The sequence below is a fragment of the Lontra canadensis genome, unplaced genomic scaffold, assembly GCF_010015895.1.
Source record: "Lontra canadensis isolate GAN:19392208 unplaced genomic scaffold, GSC_riverotter_1.0 scaffold37, whole genome shotgun sequence".
NCBI classification, from domain to species: domain Eukaryota; kingdom Metazoa; phylum Chordata; class Mammalia; order Carnivora; family Mustelidae; genus Lontra; species Lontra canadensis.
Genome location: NW_022631031.1, coordinates 17,732,569 through 17,751,885, shown reverse-complemented (window position 1 = coordinate 17,751,885; position 19,317 = coordinate 17,732,569). Strand labels below are relative to the sequence as shown.

General features: G+C 36.4%; 2 protein-coding genes and 1 pseudogene across 2 annotated transcripts in view; 2 read left to right on the top strand and 1 right to left on the bottom strand.

Annotated features, from left to right (window-relative positions):
* XKR9 (XK related 9) overlaps nt 1–17,147 on the top strand; it is a 56,452-nt gene extending 39,305 nt beyond the window's left edge. Inside the window, exons 2-3 of the mRNA XM_032869214.1 lie at nt 7,663–7,883; nt 16,519–17,147. Of these exons, the coding sequence (XP_032725105.1) occupies nt 7,663–7,883; nt 16,519–17,147 (850 nt within the window). The remainder of the gene's footprint in view (nt 1–7,662; nt 7,884–16,518) is intronic.
* LOC116874520 (GTP-binding protein 10) lies at nt 3,490–4,639 on the top strand. The gene has a single exon (XM_032869230.1). The coding sequence runs from the start codon at nt 3,500–3,502 to the stop codon at nt 4,637–4,639; it is 1,140 nt and encodes a 379-aa protein (XP_032725121.1). The 5' UTR covers nt 3,490–3,499.
* LOC116874515 lies at nt 9,748–10,079 on the bottom strand (annotated as a pseudogene).
* Nucleotides 17,148–19,317: the final 2,170 nt, after the last annotated feature.

The following is a 19,317-nucleotide window of genomic DNA, read 5'->3' as shown; positions in this document are numbered from 1 at the left end:
GGCAAGAATTTTTGCATCCATGTTCACCAGGGATATTTGTAATTCTCCTTTTTGATGGGGTCTTCGTCTGGTTTTGGGATCAAGGCAATGCTGGCCTCATAAAATGAGTTTGGAAGTTTTCCTTCCATTTCTATTTTTTGGAACAATTTCAGGAGGATAGGTAATTCTTCTTTAAATGTTTGGTAGAATTCCGTGGGAAACCATCTGGCCCTGTGCTCTAGTTTGTTGGGGGTTTTTGATTACTGCTTCAATTTCCTTGCTGATTATGGATCTGTTCAGGTTTTTAATTTCTTCCTGGTTCAGTTTTGGTAGTTTATACATCTCTAGGAATGCATCCATTTTTTCCAGATTGTCTAATTTGTTGGCGTATAGTTGCTCATAATATGTTCTTATAATTGTATTTCTTCGGTGTTGGTTGTGATCTTTCCTCTTTCATTCATGATTTTACTAATTTAGGTCCTCTCTCATTTTTGATAAGTTTGGCCAGGGATTTATCAATCTTATTAATTCTTTCAAGAATGAGCTCCCTCATTGATCTGTTCTACTGTTCTTTTGGTTTCTATTTCATTGATTTCTGCTCTGATCTTTACTATTTCTCCTCACCTGCTGGATTTAGGCTCTATTTTCTGTTATTTCTCTAGCTCCTTTAGTTGTAGGGTTACATTGTGTGTTTGAGACCTTTCTTGTTTCTTTAGAAAGGCTTTCATTTCTCTATACTTTCTTCTTAGGACTGCCTTTGCTGCATCCCAATGATTTTGAAGAGTTGTGTTTTCATTTTCATTTCTTTCCATGAATTTTTAAAATTCTTTAATTTCCTGGTTGACCCATTCATTCTTTAGTAGGATTCTCTTTAGCCTCCATGCATTTGAGTTCTTTCCAACTTTCCTCTTGTGATTGGGTTCTATTTTCAAAGCATTGTATGAAAATATGCAGGGAATGATTCCTATCTTTGGATACTGGTTGGGACCTGATTTGTGACCCAGGATGTGATCTGTTCTGCAGAATATTCTATGTGCACTAGAGAAGAACATGTATTCTCTTACTTTGGGATGGAATGTTCTGAATATATTTGTGAAGTCCATCTGGTCCAGTGTGTAATTTAAGGCCCTTATTTCCTTGTTGATCTTTGCTTAGCTGATCTATTTCAGTGTGGGGGGGGTGTTAACATTCCCTACTATTACCGTATTATTGTCGATGTATTTCTTTGATTTTGTTATTATTGGGTTATATAATTGGCTGCTCCCATGTTAGGAGCATAAATATTTAAAATTGTTAGATCTTGACTGGAAGAGATTATGCTGAGTGAAATAAGTCAAGCAGAGAGAGTCAGTTATCATAAGGTTTTGCTTGTTTTTGGAGCATAAGGAATAACACAGAGGACATGGGGAGATGGAGAGGAGAAGGGAGTTGGGGGAAATTGGAGGGGGAGATGAACCACGAGAGACTATGGACTCTGAAAAACAATCTGAGGGTTTTGGAGGGGTGGGGGATGGTAGGTTTGGTGAGCCTTGTGGTCGGTATTATGGAGGACATGTATTACGTGGAGCACTGGGTGTGGTGCATAAACAATGAATTCTGGAACACTGAAAAGAAATTAAAAAAAATAGGGCACCTGGGTGGCTCAGTGGGTTAGGCCTCTGCCTTCAGCTTGGGTCATGGTCTTAGGGTCCTGGGATTGAGGCCCGCATCGGGCTCTCTGCTCGCCGGGGAGCCTGCTTCCTGTCCCCCTCTGCCTGCCTCTCTGCCTACTTGTGATCTCTCTGTCAAATAAAAAAATAAAATCTTAAAAAAAAATAAAAAAAAATTGTTAGATCTTGTTGGATAGACCCTTTAAGTCTGATAGAGTGTCCTTCCTCATCTCTTATTGTAGTCTTTGGTTTAAAATCTAATTTGTCTGATAAAAGGATTGCCACCCAGGCTTTATTTTGATGTCCTTAGTAAATGGTTTTCCACCCCTTCACTTTAAATCTGGAGGTGTCTTTGGGTCTAAAATAAATCCCTTGTAGACAACATATTGATGGGTGTTATTTTTTTAAATTCAATTTGATAACCTGTGTCTTTTGATTGGGGCACTTAGCCCATTTACGTTCAGGGTAACTGTGGAAAGATGAATTTAGTGCCATCGTATTGCCTGTAAGGTTGCTGTTACTGTATATTGTCTATGTTACTTTTAGACATAGACAATGGTCTATGTTACTTTTAGACTCTCTCTTTGCATAGAGGACCCCCTTCAATATTTCTTCTAGGCCTGTTTGGTGATAGCAAATTCTTTTCATTTTTGTTTTTCCTGGAAGCTTTTTATCTCTCCTTCTATTTTAATGACAGCTTAGCTGGATGTAGTATTCTTTGCTGCATATCTTTCTCATTTAGTGCCATGAATATATCATGCCAGTCCTTTCTGGCCTTCCAGGTCTCTCTGGACAGGTCTGATGCTAATCTAATGTTTCTATCATTGTAGGTTACAGATCCCTTGTCCCAAGCTGCTTTTAGGATTTTTTTCTTTGTCTCTGAGATTTGTAAGTTTTACTGTTAGATGTTGGGATGTTGACCTATTTTTATTGATTTTGAAGGGGGGGTTCTCTGTGCATCCTGGATTTTGATGCCTGTTTCCTTACCCAAATTAGGGAAGTTCTCCACCATAATTTGTTCCAATATACCTTATGCCCCTCTCTCTTTCTTCTGGGATCCCAGTTCTAATATTGTTTTGTCTTATGGTATCACTTACTCTTGAATTCTCCCCTTGTGGTCCAGTAGTTGTTTGTCTCTCTTTTTCTCAGTTTCTTTATTCTCCATCATTTGGTCTTTTATATTACTGATTCTCTCTTCTACCTCATTTATCCTAGCAGTTAGAGCCTCCATTTTTTATTGGATCTCATTAATAGCCTTTTTGGTTTCGACTTGGTTAGATTTGTGCAGAAAGGGATTCTCTAGTGTCATGTATGCTTTTATCAGGTCCAGCTAGTATCTTTATAATTGTCATTCCGAACTCTAGTTCCATTATCTTACTAATGTCTGTATTGATTAGGTCCCTGGCAGTTGGTACTGCCTCTTGTTCTTTTTTTTTTTTTTTTTGAGGTGAGTTTTTCCATTTTGTCATTTTGTCCAGAGAAAAATAGGTGAATGAGAGAACAAAATGCTAAAAGAGTAACAACAACCCCAGAAAAAGATAAGGATACACTAACCAAATCAGAAGAGACCAAAAAGGAAAGAAAAGAAAAAAATAAAAAGAATATGATCAGGCTGTTGAATAGAACAGAGCTACACACTAGATTTTGGGTTTACTTTGATCTGTGAGAAGAAACTGCATCCCAAAACTTTAAAGAAAAACATATATATGTTTGTATATGTATATGTTTTATATATATATATATACACACACACACACACACACACACACACACAGAAAAAAATACAATGAGAGAATAGAATTTGACTGCAAAAATGATAATTAAAAAATATTTTAAAAAAGAAATTGATAAGGTCCTGGGACTTCGCAGTGATGGTGCACTGCAGTTGCGTGTGGTTCAGAAAGTATGGAAACTTCATTGATAACCTAAGACTCTTCGCCAAAGGAGGAAGTGGTGGAATGGGTTACCCTCGTTTAGGGGGAGAAGGTGGAAAAGGTGGTGACGTCTGGGTTGTAGCCCATAACAGGATGACTTTAAAACAACTTAAAGACAAATATCCTCAGAAACGATTTGTGGCTGGAGAAGGAGCAAATAGTCGAGTTAATGCACTGAAAGGGTCCAAAGGGAAAGACTGTGAAATTCCTGTACCTGTGGGTATTTCAGTAACTGATGAAAATGGTAAAATTATAGGAGAGCTCAATAAAGAGAAAGACAGAATTTTGGTAGCTGAAGGAGGCCTTGGTGGTAAATTACTCACTAATTTCTTACCACTGAAAGGCCAGAAACGAGTCATTCGCCTTGATCTAAAACTTATAGCTGATGTAGGCCTAGTGGGATTCCCAAATGCTGGAAAATCCTCTTTGCTAAGTCAGGTTTCTCATGCAAAACCTGCAATTGCAGATTATGCATTTACAACATTAAAGCCTCAACTTGGAAAGATTATGTATGATGATTTCAAACAAATATCAGTAGCTGATCTTCCTGGTTTAATAGAAGGAGCACATATGAACAAAGGAATGGGCCATAAATTCCTCAAGCATATAGAAAGAACCAAACAACTACTGTTTGTTGTCGATATTTCTGGATTTCAGCTTTCTTCCCAAACTCAATACAGAACTGCCTTTGAAACCATAATACTGCTTACAAAAGAATTGGAGTTGTACAAAGAGGAACTTCCGACAAAACCTGCACTTCTGGCAGTTAATAAAATGGACTTGCCAGGTGCTCAGGATAAATACCATGTACTGATGAATCAACTCCAGAATCCTAAAGATTTTCTGCATCTATTTGAAAAGAACATGATTCCAGAGAGGACCATGGAGTTCCAACATATCATCCCCATCTCTGCAATTACAGGAGAAGGAATTGACGAATTAAAGAACTATATAAGAAAATCTCTAGATGAACATGCCAATCAGGAAGATGATGCATATCCTAAGAAACAGTTGCTTAATTTACAGATTTCCAGTACAATATCTTATAATGAACCACCACCAAAAAATTGTTATTAGCCCCAGATAGTTGTAATTTAAATCTATTAAAAATGATACTGAGGGGCACCTGGGTGGCTTGGTGGGTTAAACCTCTGCCTTCAGCTCAGGTCATGATCCCAGGGGCCCGGGATCGAGCCCTGTGTCGGGCTCTTTGCTCTGCGGGGACCCTGCTTCCCCCTCTCTCTCTGCCTGCCTCTCTGCCTACTTGTGATCTCTCTCTGTCAAATAAATAAATAAAATATTTTTTAAAATTAAAAAAAAAAGAAATTGATAAGATGTTGGTTGAAAGAGAAAAGAAAAATTAAAAAAATATAAAAGAATAAAATAAAATAAAAAAAATTAACTTTGAAAGACTAAAGAATCATGGGAAAAAAGCCATGAAATCTATGTGTTGTATTCCTCTAGCACTGGAGTTTTGCAGTTATCATTGATTGATACACTTGGTCTTGGCTGGATGTTCTTGCTGATCTTTTGGAGGAGGGGCATGTTGCAGTGATTCTCAAATGTCTTTGTCCCAGGGGAAATGGCGCTACCCTTGCCAGGGGCCAGCCTAAGTAATCTGCTTGGGTTTGCCTTAGTAGCTTTTTCCCCCCCTGAGAGCTCTCCGTACAGCTTTAGAGGACAAGGATGAAAATGGTGGCCTCCCAGTCTCTGTCTCCAGAAGAGCTGAAAGCTCAGGGCCCCACTCCTCAGTGAGCCCTCAGAGAAAAGTAGTCAGCCACTCTTGTCTCCCTGGTCTCTGGCATACTCTCTGCTCACCTGGCCTGTGACTGAGAATTTCTGTCTCTGGCACATGACCCCATTTGGAGTCTCCAAACCCAGCAGATTCCTGCGGTGCCCTCCCATGCCTCTCCTCCCGGGAGAGAAAGGGGAGTCTGCCTGGATCTGCTGCTTGTTGGGTCTCTGCATGAAGAGCAGTGGCCCGACTGTGCTGTGGATCATGATTTATGGCAATGCTGAGCTGAGAACCCACTTCTTGGCTCAGTATTTGCAGCCAGCTTCCCTGCTCAGTTATCTGGGAGCTCTTCTACACTCAGGCACCCTCAGGCTTCCTGTAACCCAGAGGGTCCTGAGACCACACTGTCCTTGCAAGGATTCCAATCCCCCCACTTAGCCACTGGAGCAACATCCCTCAGCAGAGCAGACTTCTAAAAGTTCTGGTTTTGTGCTCCCACAGCTCTATCACTTGCTGGTAGCCAGCTGACAGAGGCTCCCCCACCCCCCAGCAGTCTGGCTTCCCGTATATCACCTCAGATTCACTTCTCCACACATCCTACCTTCCAGAAAGTGGTTGCTTTTCTGTCCATAGAATTACTGCTATTCTTTGATCGCCTGTTGTGTTCCTAGACATTCAGAATGGTTTGATAATTATCTAGCTGAATTTCTGGGACCAGACAAAATTTAGGTCTCCTACTCCTCTGCCATCTTGCTCCTCTCATCAACACATCTCAGATTTGAATATATTTGGAGATAGAATCAGAACCAAGAGAACCTGCTGAGGAATTGTTTTTTAGGGTATGAGAAAAAAAAAGTTGTAAATTTTTTCCATGTTTTTGGTCTGAGCAATATGGTAAATGTTTGTTAGTACCATTTAATGAAATGGGAGACAGTCACAGAAGGGGCCAACTGAAATAAGATATATATGACTGCCATTATTTTATAGATGAGGAAACTGAGGAGTAAAGAGTTTCAGTAAACTTTGGGCTAGAAGCCCGTTTGCCTTTTTGCTCGACCCAAATTTCTTAAATATCTCAATATGTTTTATTACTGGTTTTACTTATGATGATAACTCATGTTCATTTTAAAATTCTTTTAAAAAAAGAGCCTGAGTAAGGGTGTTTTAAAAGCCTTTGAGAAATTACATATTTTCTAGGATGGTAATGGTCAGAGAGCCTAGCAACTTGCAGATATCGGGTAATTGTTTGCTAGGTTCAGTCTCATCTTCAACTTTGACATTTTAAGAGCATGTATCTGTCTTGTAGTTAAGATAAATTGTGTGAATTGGGAGCAGCTGGGTGGCTCAGGGGGTTAAAGCCTCTGCCTTCGGCTCAGGTCATTATCCCAGGGTCCTGGGATGGAGCCCCGCATCGGACTCTGCTCGGCAGGGAGCCTGCTTCTCCCCACTCTCTGCCTCCTTCTCTGCCTACTTGTGATCTCTGTGAAATACATTAAAAAAAAATTTCATGAATTGAAAATTGCTGTTTGTCTTTCAGAAAATAGTGGTTAAGACTAGGAATCATAGGATCAGGTTTGGAGTCTTGGTCTGATCTTTACTTTTAGCTAATCACTCTACCATTCTCATTCTTAGTTTTCTCATCTGTGAAATTGGAATAATACTTATTCTTCTCACATAATTACTATGAATATGAATTGAAATCATGTGTTCTCAACAGTGCTAGCATACAGTGCCTATCAAATATGCAATTAAAGTTTATGGAGTGTTTTTTTTTTTTTAAGTTTTTTAAAAAATTCATTTGAGAGGGAAAGCACATGCATGAGCAGGGAGGAGGATCAGAGGAAGAGGGAGAGGGAGAAGCAAACTCTGCTGAGCAGGGTGCTCAATGTGGGGCTTGATCTCAGGACCCCAGCATCATGACCCGAGCCAAAGGCAGCCACTGAACCGATGGAGCAACCCATGTGCCCCAAAGTTTATGGAGTTTGAATTGCAATAAAGCCATCATGAGATATTCAGACTTGAAAGAAATTTGTAGTGGAGAAAGTTTGTGGGAAAATTCTGTACTATTTTTAAAATAATTTTATTTTTTTATTAGAGAAACCATGTATGTGGGTGCATGAGTCGGGGGGAGGGGCAGAGGGACAAGCAGATTCCCCTCTAAGTGAGGAGCCTGCTGTGGGGTTTGATCCCAGGACCCTAAGATCATGACCTGAGTTGAATGAAGTCAGGCACTTAACCAACTGAGCCATCCATGCACCCCAGAATATTCTGTTCTTAAACACATTACTTTTTCCAGAATTATTATATATATTAACATACATGTTATAATGAATATTTTACTGAAGGTGAATATTTGTGTTTACAGGTATTGGTTTGCCTTGAAAAAGGGTTATCACGTGGCTTTCAAAAATATCAGCAAAACTGATAACTTTATAGAAGAACAAATGGATCCACATAAAGAAGTTATAGATAGAATGACTGATTTGAGCATGCTCAGGCTATTTGAGACCTACCTGGAAGGCTGCCCACAATTTGTTTTGCAGCTCTACATCTTTCTGGAACATGGTCAAGCAAATTTCAGTCAGTGTAAGTCTCTCCTAACACCCTGTGTTAAATGGATCCTCTGAGATTTTTTTTTTTTTAATTTTTGTGTGGGGGGTGGTAGAAAGGGAGAGGGAGAAAGAGAATCTTTAAGCAGGCTCCATGCTCAGCACAAAGCCCAATGTGTGGCTCGATCTTAAAACCCTGAGATCCTGACCTGAGTTGAAATCAAGAGTTAGATGCATAAGTGACCGAGCTACCCAGGCACCCCTCAACTACATAACTCTTTGAGAGGTTTTAGAGGTTTTCTTACAGTTTCTTTCTTTTAAGAATTATTCATTTTTTTGAAAAAAGTATACTGTGGAAATATAAAAAAGTACATGAAGATATATTGTCTCCTTCTCCTTCTTCCCATTACTTCTTTTGTCTGCCAGAAAGGAAATTATTATTGTCAGTTTTTTGATGCTTCTTTCAGAAAAATTTTTAAAAAGTCCTATATTCTTTTTTCTTTTACAGAAATGGTAACATAAAAGTTGTGTTTGCTTTTTGCACTTAACGGTATGTCTTCGAGATCTATCTGTATCAGTCCACAAAGAACTCCCTCATTCATTTTTATTATCTGCATAGTATTACAAATTATGGATGATTTATTTAACAAGCCCCATATTTATGTTAATTTAGGTTGTTTATAATATTTTGCTATTGTAAAAAAATGCTGCAGTGAGTAATCTTATGCAGGAATCATTTTACATGTGTGAAGTATATCCATAGGGTAAATTCCCAGAATTGGAATTATTGGGTGAAAGTCCAAATGCCACGAAACAATGAAAATTTTGTAACTAGTCAATATATTGCTCTTCTATAGCAGATTTCGTCATTAGGGTAAAATGTTCATTTTTTAAAGGACAATGTTTTCATTAAACCTTTTTATGTATCTAATTTGAGATGTTAAAAAAGAAACCCACTTGCTAAGTAATAGCCCCAGTTTTCATTAATGACTCTGGTTCTATATACACTTGGATTCAGCTCAGAGGAACAGATTATCATTTTCCCTGGAGATCCTTCTATGCTAGAGTCACCTGTGAGATCATTTCATTCCCTCAGTGTTCCTCTTTCTCATTTCCCATAAAACTTTAGACTGTAGTCCCTTCTAATATTTTTACCTTTACTTTGATTGTTAGTCATATATCAAAGAGAACCTACTTATGAGATTTTTTTTCCTGTGATTCAAGGAATTTGTGGGTTTAGACTTAAAAAAGTTCTATATCATACAGTTCCTAAGCTAGAAGTTCAGTATTTAGAACTACAGCCTATATTATGTTAGATTTTCTGATGATTTCAAGTAGTAAATAGCATCCAGACCAGCAATGGGATCTAGTAACTGCTGTCTTTATGTTAAGGTTCTGTCCTTGTCCTTTAATTTCTACTTGAAGTAAGAAGTTGAGGTGTTAGTTAAAAATAGCAAAAAAATATGGGACGCCTGGGTGGCTCAGTTGGTTAAGCAGCTGCCTTCGGCTCAGGTCATGATCCCAGCGTCCTGGGATCGAGTCCCACATCGGCCTCCTTGCTCATCAGGGAGCCTGCTTCTCCCTCTGCCTCTGCCTGCCATTCTGTCTGCCTGTGCTCGCTCTCTCTCCCTCTCTCTCTCTCTGACAAATAAATAAATAAAATCTTTAAAAAAAAAAAAAGCAAAAAAATGAGAAATCGAATTATAGACCGTTAGTATAAAAAATGATGTAGCCATTAGAAATAGCATTTATAGATAACTTTTAATATCATAGGAAAGTAATTCTAAAATAAAGTTGAGGCAAAAAGTTTATGAAATTTTCTACTATACTTTTTTTTTCTTAAAACAAACTTTGGTCAGTTTTATTAAAGAAAAATTTTGCATGATTTACTACTACTCTGTCTATTCTGGCATGCTTCTAATGATACCAGAATAACCTAGGTCAGTGATAGCTAGTGTCAGACCCTATAGTATTTCCCACATGCTGTGCACAATTCAGTATTATTGCCACTGTAGTATCGGACAACAGTTGTGGACAACATGCAGTAGTATTCTATTTTAGATTTCCTCAAGGCTGGGCAGTTGTTGGCAAGGATGACCAGTTTCGCTTTGCCATGTCTGATCATTTTCAGAGTCCACTCGTACCCTAGTATGTACTCTCCACTTTTCATAGTGAGTTGGAATGTAGAGTTGATTGATTCCAGCCACTTTTTCATCTTCTTTGCAGCCGCCATCTTTTTGCCGTAGATGCAGGACAGCCCCATCCAAAGCAGTTGCCAAAATGGCCAGGAGAGAGAAAGGAAAGAGTTCCCACAATGCAAAGCTCTTCATTGTCAAATTTTCTATCCTACTTTTAAGGATACAGAGAAATTATTATATAAAGAATCTGGAAGAAAATATGCAAAAATGTCAACTGTGGCTGCTTCTGGGTAATAGGATTAGGAAAGGTTTTATTTCATCTTCTTTAAACTTTTCTAAATTAAAAAATTTTCTCTGCTACTCATATATTGTTTTGATAATCAAGAAGAGTAAAATGTGAAAAAAATCAGGTTATATATAGAAGTACTTCAGAAGACTGAACATATTCTTTTATCTTTGCACTCTCCTGAAATTATACTAAAAAGGAGAGTAAAGGAGTAAACACGGTATAAACCCATAGGGACAAAGAGAATGTAGAATAGAATAGCAGATTAGAGTCTCAAAAAATTTTTAGAAGATGGAAAGCAGATGGAAAACAGATTATTTAAATAAACTCTACCACTGAAAGGCTAAATTATTTGAATTAATCCTCTCTCTGAAAATATGTAAAACAATTGGATATTTTCAAAAGTCTGCATACACATGAAAGTGGGAACACAGCAGGGTTAAGTAAGACTCTGAAGGCATTTATACCTGGAGGTTTTTTGTTTTGTTTTGTTTTTTACCAAAACTGTAAGTAGCAGATTCAGTTTTGATAGCTTCCAGTATGTGGACTGAAGACAAAGCTCAGTCCTCATAAGGGAGGGACATCTGATAAAAAGATCTAATCTGTAAAACTGGTACTCCAAAAGGCACCCTCCTCAGGGCAAAGGTGTGAAGTTACCTACCTCATTATCTACTTTCAAGACACAGCAAGAAATATTGCCTTGCTATTGAGTAGAGCAGGGAAACTTAACAGTATAACAATTTTGCAATCAAAATTCTCAGTTTTAGTCCCCCAAACAAAACAAAACTGAAAACAAACTAATGAAAGCCAAGGTATGAATATAGTTTAGAGTGGTCCCAGACTGACAGTGACCCTAGCCATCTTGCACAAATAAGTATAAATCCTCCCTGGAGGAATTCATTTTCTCTCAGGTCTCAAATAATTTTCACAGATAGTTTTCCAAGGAAAATGAATGGCTTACAGTAATTTATAGCACACACACACAAAAAAGCATCATGAGTAAGAACAGCAGAAAAAAAAAGCTTATTAAGTCCTTAGATATTGGAACTTAACAGTTACAAAGTATCTGCATCCTATGTCAAAAGAGGTAAGTGATGAACTTAAAAATATGGAATAGGAAACTATAAAAAATGATTTGTGTGTTTGAAAAACAAAAGAGTACAATTTATGAGAATGATAAAATTTAAGAATTGAAATTTACTTAGCAGATAAGACATAGCGGTATAGACAGTGATTCAATGCTAGATCAGAAGAAATTTTCAGATTATACTATATAGAGACAAAGAGATGGAATATATGAAAAAGATATTAAGAGACATGGAAGGCGGGATGCAAGGTCTAATATACATCTGAGCAGAGTCTGTGAAGGAGAGGAGAGGAGAGAAAAGGAGAGGTCTAATATACATCTGAGCAGAGTCTGTGAAGGAGAGGAGAGAACAGCAGTAATTTTGAAAAGTTAATGGCTGAAAAAAATTCAGAAATGATGAGAGTCAACTACCCACAGATTGAAGAAGCCCTTCTTACAAGCAACTAAGTAGAAAGAAATCCATGCCTTAGCATATCACTACTAAAGGAAATTCCAAAGAATGTACTTCATATAGAACAGAGGTGTTCCAAAATGGAAGAAGGAATAAAGAAGAAAGAAAATAGTAAATATGTGGGTAAATCTAAATGAAGATTGACTGTAAAATAAAATACCATATGGTTAAGAAAAAGTTAGAAGGAAAGTACAAGACAGTGATAACATGTAAGTCTGGTAAAAGATAATGGAGTTAAAGTGTTTTGAATTCCTTGTATAGTCCAGAAAAAAGGTAAAGCAAAAGTGGATCTGGTTTTTTGAAGTGTAAAACTTAAACATTTAGAGAGACCTTATTTAAGAAAAAGAATATAATGTAAAAAATTAGGTATTGTTTAGTCTGTGTAGACTGCCATAACAGAATTCTGCAGCATAACCATTAGAAATATATTTTCTTAAAGTTCTGGAGATTGGAAGTCTAAGATCAACGTGTCAGCAGAATTGGTTTCTGGTGAGGGCTCTCTCTTTGGGTTGCACATGGCCACCTTATTGCTGTCTCCGTACATGTCCTTTTCTCTGTGTGTGGAGAACGATCTCTGGTGTCTCCTCCTCTTCTTATAAGGATACCAGTCCTATTATAATTGGGCCCCGCCCTTTTGACCTTACTTAACCTTAATTACCTCTTTAAGGCACTATTTCAAAATGGAGTCACATTGGGGTTTAGGGCTTCATCATACACATTTTGGGGGGAATACAGTTCAGTCCATAAAAGGTATGAAAGTAAACATTTAAAAAAATAAATTACAGTAAATTACATATATAAAAAAAGCTGACAAATTTCATAAGAGGAAGAAAAGTAATATATCTTTATTGTTTTGATAATTCTGATTTTTTTGGTTGCATCCTGATTGACTTTTGATTTGATAATTTTATAATACAATTTTTTTAGAGGGAATAGAAAAATTGTTTTCTAGCATATTTGATTGAAAGTTGTTTTTTATTTTAACTTGGAAAAGCTTCTTTTAGCTTCATAAATTATTAATCATATCATGTATATTTTTTGGATTGTTAAGTTTGGAAAAACACTGGCAGTTTTTTCAGTAATGTGGTATAAGTTCAGAATATATCACATTTTTTTGATGAAATAACTAATTTTCAATACTGTTTGAAGTGACAGTACTAGTTTATTATTGATGTCTCGTTTAGTAAATATTGGTAGTCTCAGGTTTTCTTCACAGGTGTCAGTAATGTCAAACTCAGAAATAAAATAATAACCTGTATATGTATAATTTGACAAGGCCATTTCAGACTGAGAGTAATACATAAACAAAGATATGGTTTGGTAAAGACAAGGAATTCAGTTTGGATAGAGTGTGACTTAATGTTAGGTTAGCTAAATGATTAGAAAAATATAGTAGAGCAGGTAGATTAGTAAGAAATGGGAAATAGTGTCAAACTAATAGTGTCAACTGGATAAGACTAAATAGACCATTATACCTTAATGTTAAGTAATCAAAGGCCCCGTTGGTTGAAATATAGTCAAGTGTTAGTATCAGGCAAACTGCCCAAGAATCTTAGCTCTGTCACTTAGTAAGATCTTAATTATTTAACAGATCTTATAAACATATCCTTCTAATCTAAACTAAATGTATTCTCAACTCAGTTTCCCTTAGATCTCCAAAATGACCACACTTCAATACACCAAAGGAAAATATAAGAGAAAGTAGGAGTAGAGACAGGGCATTTAATCAACTGCAGTTAAAAATGCCTTATTTTCCCAAATCTTATAAAAATATATGACGGAGTGTATACATTGCTTGGGCTTTCCTAGGCTTGGAAGGAACCTGGGCAAGTGTGAGTCCCTGAAATTTAAACCTCATTACGTTTGTTATAAATCTTTCTATGAAGTAAAACATTAATATTAAACTTTGATATACTAAATATGCATATTGTGATTTCTAGCAAAACCACCAAAGAATAAACCACAGTGACTGAAGGATGTGGGTTATTAGAGTGAAAGGGTAAACAAAAATGGCCATACTGAGCCCATCATTCTAACATCCAGAGAAGCAAGGATAAAGATAACATTCTATAAGATGTGAGAGAAACTGAATGGCATTGAAATTCTTAACTGTAGTACTTGAAACTAAGAGCTTATAGATAGAGTAACAACTTTAAAGTTTCAATGGAAAACATTTTTAAAGAATTTTTAAAGATTTTTATTTATTAGAGAGTGCATGAATGGGGTGGCGAGTAGAGGGGTAGAGGGAGAGGAAAGGGAGAAGCTATGTACTCCCCCTCCTTGCTGAGCAGGGATGCTGATGAGCTCGATCCCAGAACCCCTGACCCAAGTGGAAGGCAAATGCTCAACTGACTGAGCCACCCAGGCACGCTGAAACCATTTTTAAATTTTTTTTTTTTTTTTAAGATTTTATCTGTCTTCTATCTATCTATTTATCTGAGAGGGAGAGAGGAGAGAGAGCACATCGGGGGAGGAGCAGAGGGAGGAGGACAAGCAGACTCCATGCTGAGCACAGAGCCTGACTGGAGGCTTGATCCCAGGACCCTGAGACCTTGACCTGAACTGAAATCAAGAGTCAGATGTGACTGAGCCACCCAGGTGCTCCACGTTTTTTAACTTTCAATTCTGTTTTTAGCAAGACTGTGTATCAAATGTGAGGGTAGAATAAAGACATTTTGAGACATACATGGTCTCAAAAATTTTTCCTTAGGTGTAACTTCTCTCGAGAATATCTGGAGAATGCTTGATCAAAACATGAGAATAAAGCAAGGAAGACTTGAGAACAGGAAACCGGAATTTAACACCAAAGTGAAGTGAACAGAAGTTCTGGGAAGGCGGGAAGCAAACCTTGAGAACAGCTACCTTAGATCAATAGGATGCTATTCTTAAAAAAAAAAAGAAAAGGAACAAACTAATAAATGTGTATATAGGGGAGTTTTACTAATTAATTAATTTGAAGATTTTCCTAAGAGATATAAGCTTATGAAAAACCAAGTAAAGGAAAAGTGAACAGTTTTAAAAGAAAGGAAATATATCAATGTAATACTTGGCTGAGCAGTAAAACAAACAAACCAGTGCGTAAGTAGTTATAAGATAAACACCAAATACTGACTTTTACCAAAAATTGTGATGTTACTCTGTTGGGCAGATGGAGGGAGAGGAAAATGCAAGAAAGGTGTGTACTTATGTATGTGCTAAATTTTCTTCTTTCCAAAGAGGAAATCAAGAAGTAGTGTCTAAAGCAGATAAAGTATTTTTCTTTCTTTTTGTTTTGTTTTGTTTTAAAGTATTTGTTTTATTTACAAATACAACAGTAAATGTCAGAAGAAAAGCTAGAAGAGTTTTAGTGATTTCTTCTGGGGGTTGTGACAGAGAGGTGAAGAGAAGTGGAGCTTAGTGACTTTTAAATTTTATATATGTAATAATTTGTTTTTGTTTATTCAGTTGTTATGTATTTATGTATTAGTTCGGTAGAAGTTAAAAACTAATTAGAAAAAAGGCATAGGACAATTTAGCAGAAAGCAAAGCTTTAATTAAAATATATTTGAATTAGGGGTGCCTGGGTGGCTCAGTGGGTTAAGCACTCTGCCTTCAGCTCAGCTCATGATCTCAGGGGCCTGGGATTGAGCCCCACATCAGACACTCTGCTAAGCAGGGGGCCTGCTTCCCCCTTTCTCTGCCTGCTGCTTTGCCTACTTGTGATCTCTCTCTGTCAAATAAATAAATAAAATCTTAAAAAAATTTAAAAAATGTTTGAATTAAAGAAGAAAGAAAAAAGTCCAGCTAATTGTATAGTCCAGAATGGGATATGCTAAAACCGGGAGAGTAGACAAAGGCTTTTAAAATCATCATAAACTTTTTCAGTAGGTCAATTTCTTAAAGTCTGCCTTTTTATCCCAAGATATAGACCTCCAATGAGACTAAATGGGAAGGAATAGCATTCTGTGTTCTGCTTTAAATTCTTTTTAACCCTCTAATGCCTTTGCTTTCAGTTTTATAAAAGTTCCCAGCTCTGACAGTGGGGCTAGTGTCATCCTTTTCAAAGCAGTAATGAACTTCTGTTATTTGTTGGGGAAAAGAAGGGGTAAAGATGTCAAGTCTATAGAAATTTGTAAGTTTTAGAATATATTTATTTATTTGATTCATCATCTAAAAAATGGGAAATTATACTTTGATGAAAATTTTCTATTTAACTTCCCTCCCTTCTCCCTTTGTTCTTACTGCTGCCCCCCATTATGCTGTCTCTTGGTGAATTAAGTATATGTTCAAGGTCAAAGCCAAAGAGACTGAAAAAGCTCGGACTGTAACTGTAGTCTCTTAGAGGACTTCCAGAGTGTGTAGTTTCCATTATACCAGTTGCTCAATATAATTTATACAATGAATTTATTTAAAATCTTACAAAGCAGTCTAATATAGCATTGAAGTACACCAATTTTGAAATCAGGCAGATTTAGCTTCAAATCTCAGCTCTCTGCAACTTGCTGGTTGTATGACTTAAGTAATATGTGTATTTTCTAAGCATCAATTCTTTCATATGTAATATGGGAATATTAATATCTATTTCAAAGGAGTAGATGAGATGAGTATATAAAGTACCTGATGTGTTTGTGGGTGTGTGTATGTACAGATAAAGTATGTGTGGCATACAGTAATTTAATATTGCTGTTATTCCTATAACAGTATATCTATTTTTTATTTTTTGTTTTGTAGATGCAGCCATTATGGTCTCTTGCTGTGCTATTTCTTGGTCAACTCTTGATTATCAAGTAGCTTTAAGAAAATCCTTGTCTGATAAAAATCTTCTTAAAGGATCCTGTCCCAAATTCACATACCTCTTTTACAAGTTATTTACATTATTATCTTGGATGCTGAGTATTGTACTTCTTTTATTCTTAAATGTTAAGATTGCATTATTTCTATTGTTATTTCTTTGGTTTTTAGGGTTATTGTGGGCATTTAAAAAGCAAACTCGGTTTTGTGCTTCTGTAAGTATGGAATTCTTATATAGAGTTGTTGTTGGATTCATTCTTACTTTTACTTTTTTTAATATTAAGGGACAGAATACCAGATGTCCAATGTTTTGCTACTATAATGTAAGGGTACTGGCCACAGTGGGGATATTGGTTGTGTTCTGGGTTTCCCCAGTCTCTGTTTTTAATTCAGACTATTTTATGCCCATCAGTATCACTATAGCTCTTAGTCTTGTCCTTGGAATTATTTTTCTTATTGTTTATTACGGGACTTTGCACCCAAACAGAAAAGAAGAAACAAAACCTGATGAAATTGATGGAAAAACAACTCAAGGAGATTGTAGAATGAAGTATTTTATAATGGACTAGCTATTAATTTGTGAGATATGTTTTCTTCTTTGTTTCATTGGTTAATAAAGAAAATGTTATTGTATGTATTCTTATTTTTGCCCATTTATTTTTTATTTTACCTTTAATTTGAGATCATTTTCAGTACATTAACTATGACTGTGAGAGAGCCTCATAATATTTTATTATTTAAATTAATTTCTCATTTGGTTTTAAAGATCTTGGATACTCAAATACATTTCCATCTTGCCTAGTAGAGTTGCCAGCTTGAGCCTGAATTGGAAGAAATGTTCTGGTTCCCCCAAATTAGAAGCCTAGAATTGAGCTTCCCTTCAACTTTTCCCACATTGTTTCTTTTCTTTTTCTTTTTTATTATTATGTTCAGTTAGCCAGCGTATATTACATCATAAGTTTTGTAGTGTTCAGCAATTTATTAGTTGTGTATAATACTCAGTGCTCATTCCAATACATGCCCTTCTACATTCCCTCATTGTTTCTGAACTAAAACTAATGCTTGTAGTGGAGAACTGTGAAGGGAGAAGAACAGAACGCTCATTTCTCTTTTCTCTATTTTGTTGATTCAGTGCATATATTTTGAGTTGGGGGCAGATTGAGTAAAGAAAAGGGAAAAGAAGGAAAGGGGGAAGAAGCAAAACATCAAGTTTACTATATTTGGGGGAGGTAAAGATTTTATTTATTTTTCAGAGAGCAGCAGGCAGAGGGAGAAGCAGACTCCCTGCTGAGCAGTGAGCTTGATGTGGGACTCCATCTTGGGATCCTGGGATCATGACCTTAGCTGAAGGCAGATGCTTAACTGACTGGTTAAGTTTACCATTTTTAAGTGTACTGCTATAGCATTAACTAGCATTCACCCTGTGCATCTCTATAACTTTTTCATCTTGCAAAACTGAGACTCTATTCCTCCTGAACAACTTTCTGTTTCCTCCTCTCCAGCCTCTGGGAACCACAATTCTGTTTTTCTGTTTCTATAAATTTGATTACTTTAGGTAACTCATGTAAGGGGAATCATAGAATATTTGTTTTTTGTGACTGACTAATTTCACTTAGCATATTCCCCTCAGGTTTAATCATTTTGTGGCACATGACAGGATTTCCTTCTTTTTTAAAGCCTGAGCAATACTCTATTGTATATATTTGCCACATTTTCTCTGTTTATCCATCACCGGATTGCTTCCACCTCTTGGCTATTGTGAATAATGCCATTGTGAACATAGGTTTGCAAATATTTCTCTGAGATCCTGCTTTCCTCTCTTTTGGTGGTATACTCAAAAGTAGGATTGCCGAACCATAGAGTAAATTATTTTTAATCTTTTGAGGAAACTCCATAGTGTTTTTGATAGTGGCTGCACCGTTTTGCAATACCACTAATAGTACACAAGTGTTCCAGTTTCTCCACATCCTCACCAAAACTTTCTATATTTTGTATTTTTGATAAAGGCTGTCCTAATGGGTGTGAGGTTATATTTCATGATAGTTTTGATTTGCATTTCTCTATTAGTGATGTTAAGCACCACTAATGATGGTAATGATGTTAGCCATTTGTATATCTTCTTTGAGGAAATGTCTATATCTGATAAGGGGTTATTATCCAGAACACAGAAAGAATTACAACTTAACAGTAACAAAACTAAAATAACCTGATTGAAAAATAGGGAAAGGACTTTAGTTACCCAAATAATATATTAATGGTTTTCTGCATTATTCCTTATACTAAGTAGTAAATTTTGGTCCTAGATTGATAGTGAGGACAAATAGATTAGGCTGAATTCCTGGAAATAATGAAGTTTTTCCATCAAATTTGCATTTTTTGTTTGTTTGTTTCTTACCCTTTCTTTCCCTTGGGTAGTGTCTTAATGAGTCCTCAAACGATAGCTTTCTCTAAACCAGGAGGAAACAATTCCATTTCTATATTTAGTCTTATAACTTAATGTAAAACTGCTATGTAGCTTTCAAGATGAAGGATAAACTTACTAGATACAATGCATTTCAACTATCAGTGCTATTTGCAAACAATAAATAAATGTTAAGCACTAATTCTGCTCAGCTTTCTGCTAAGTACTGTTGTGGGGACAAAACAAGTGTATAATAGAGTTCTGTTCCTTGAAAAGTTTACATACTGAAGCATTTATAGAAACCATCTATCAGAATGTTTACTGTTTGTGATTTTCAT

What these genes read in the sequence shown, in the direction of transcription:
- LOC116874520 (XM_032869230.1), top strand. Translation starts at nt 3,500, where the DNA reads ATGGTGCACTGCAGTTGCGTGTGGTTCAGAAAGTATGGAAACTTCATT.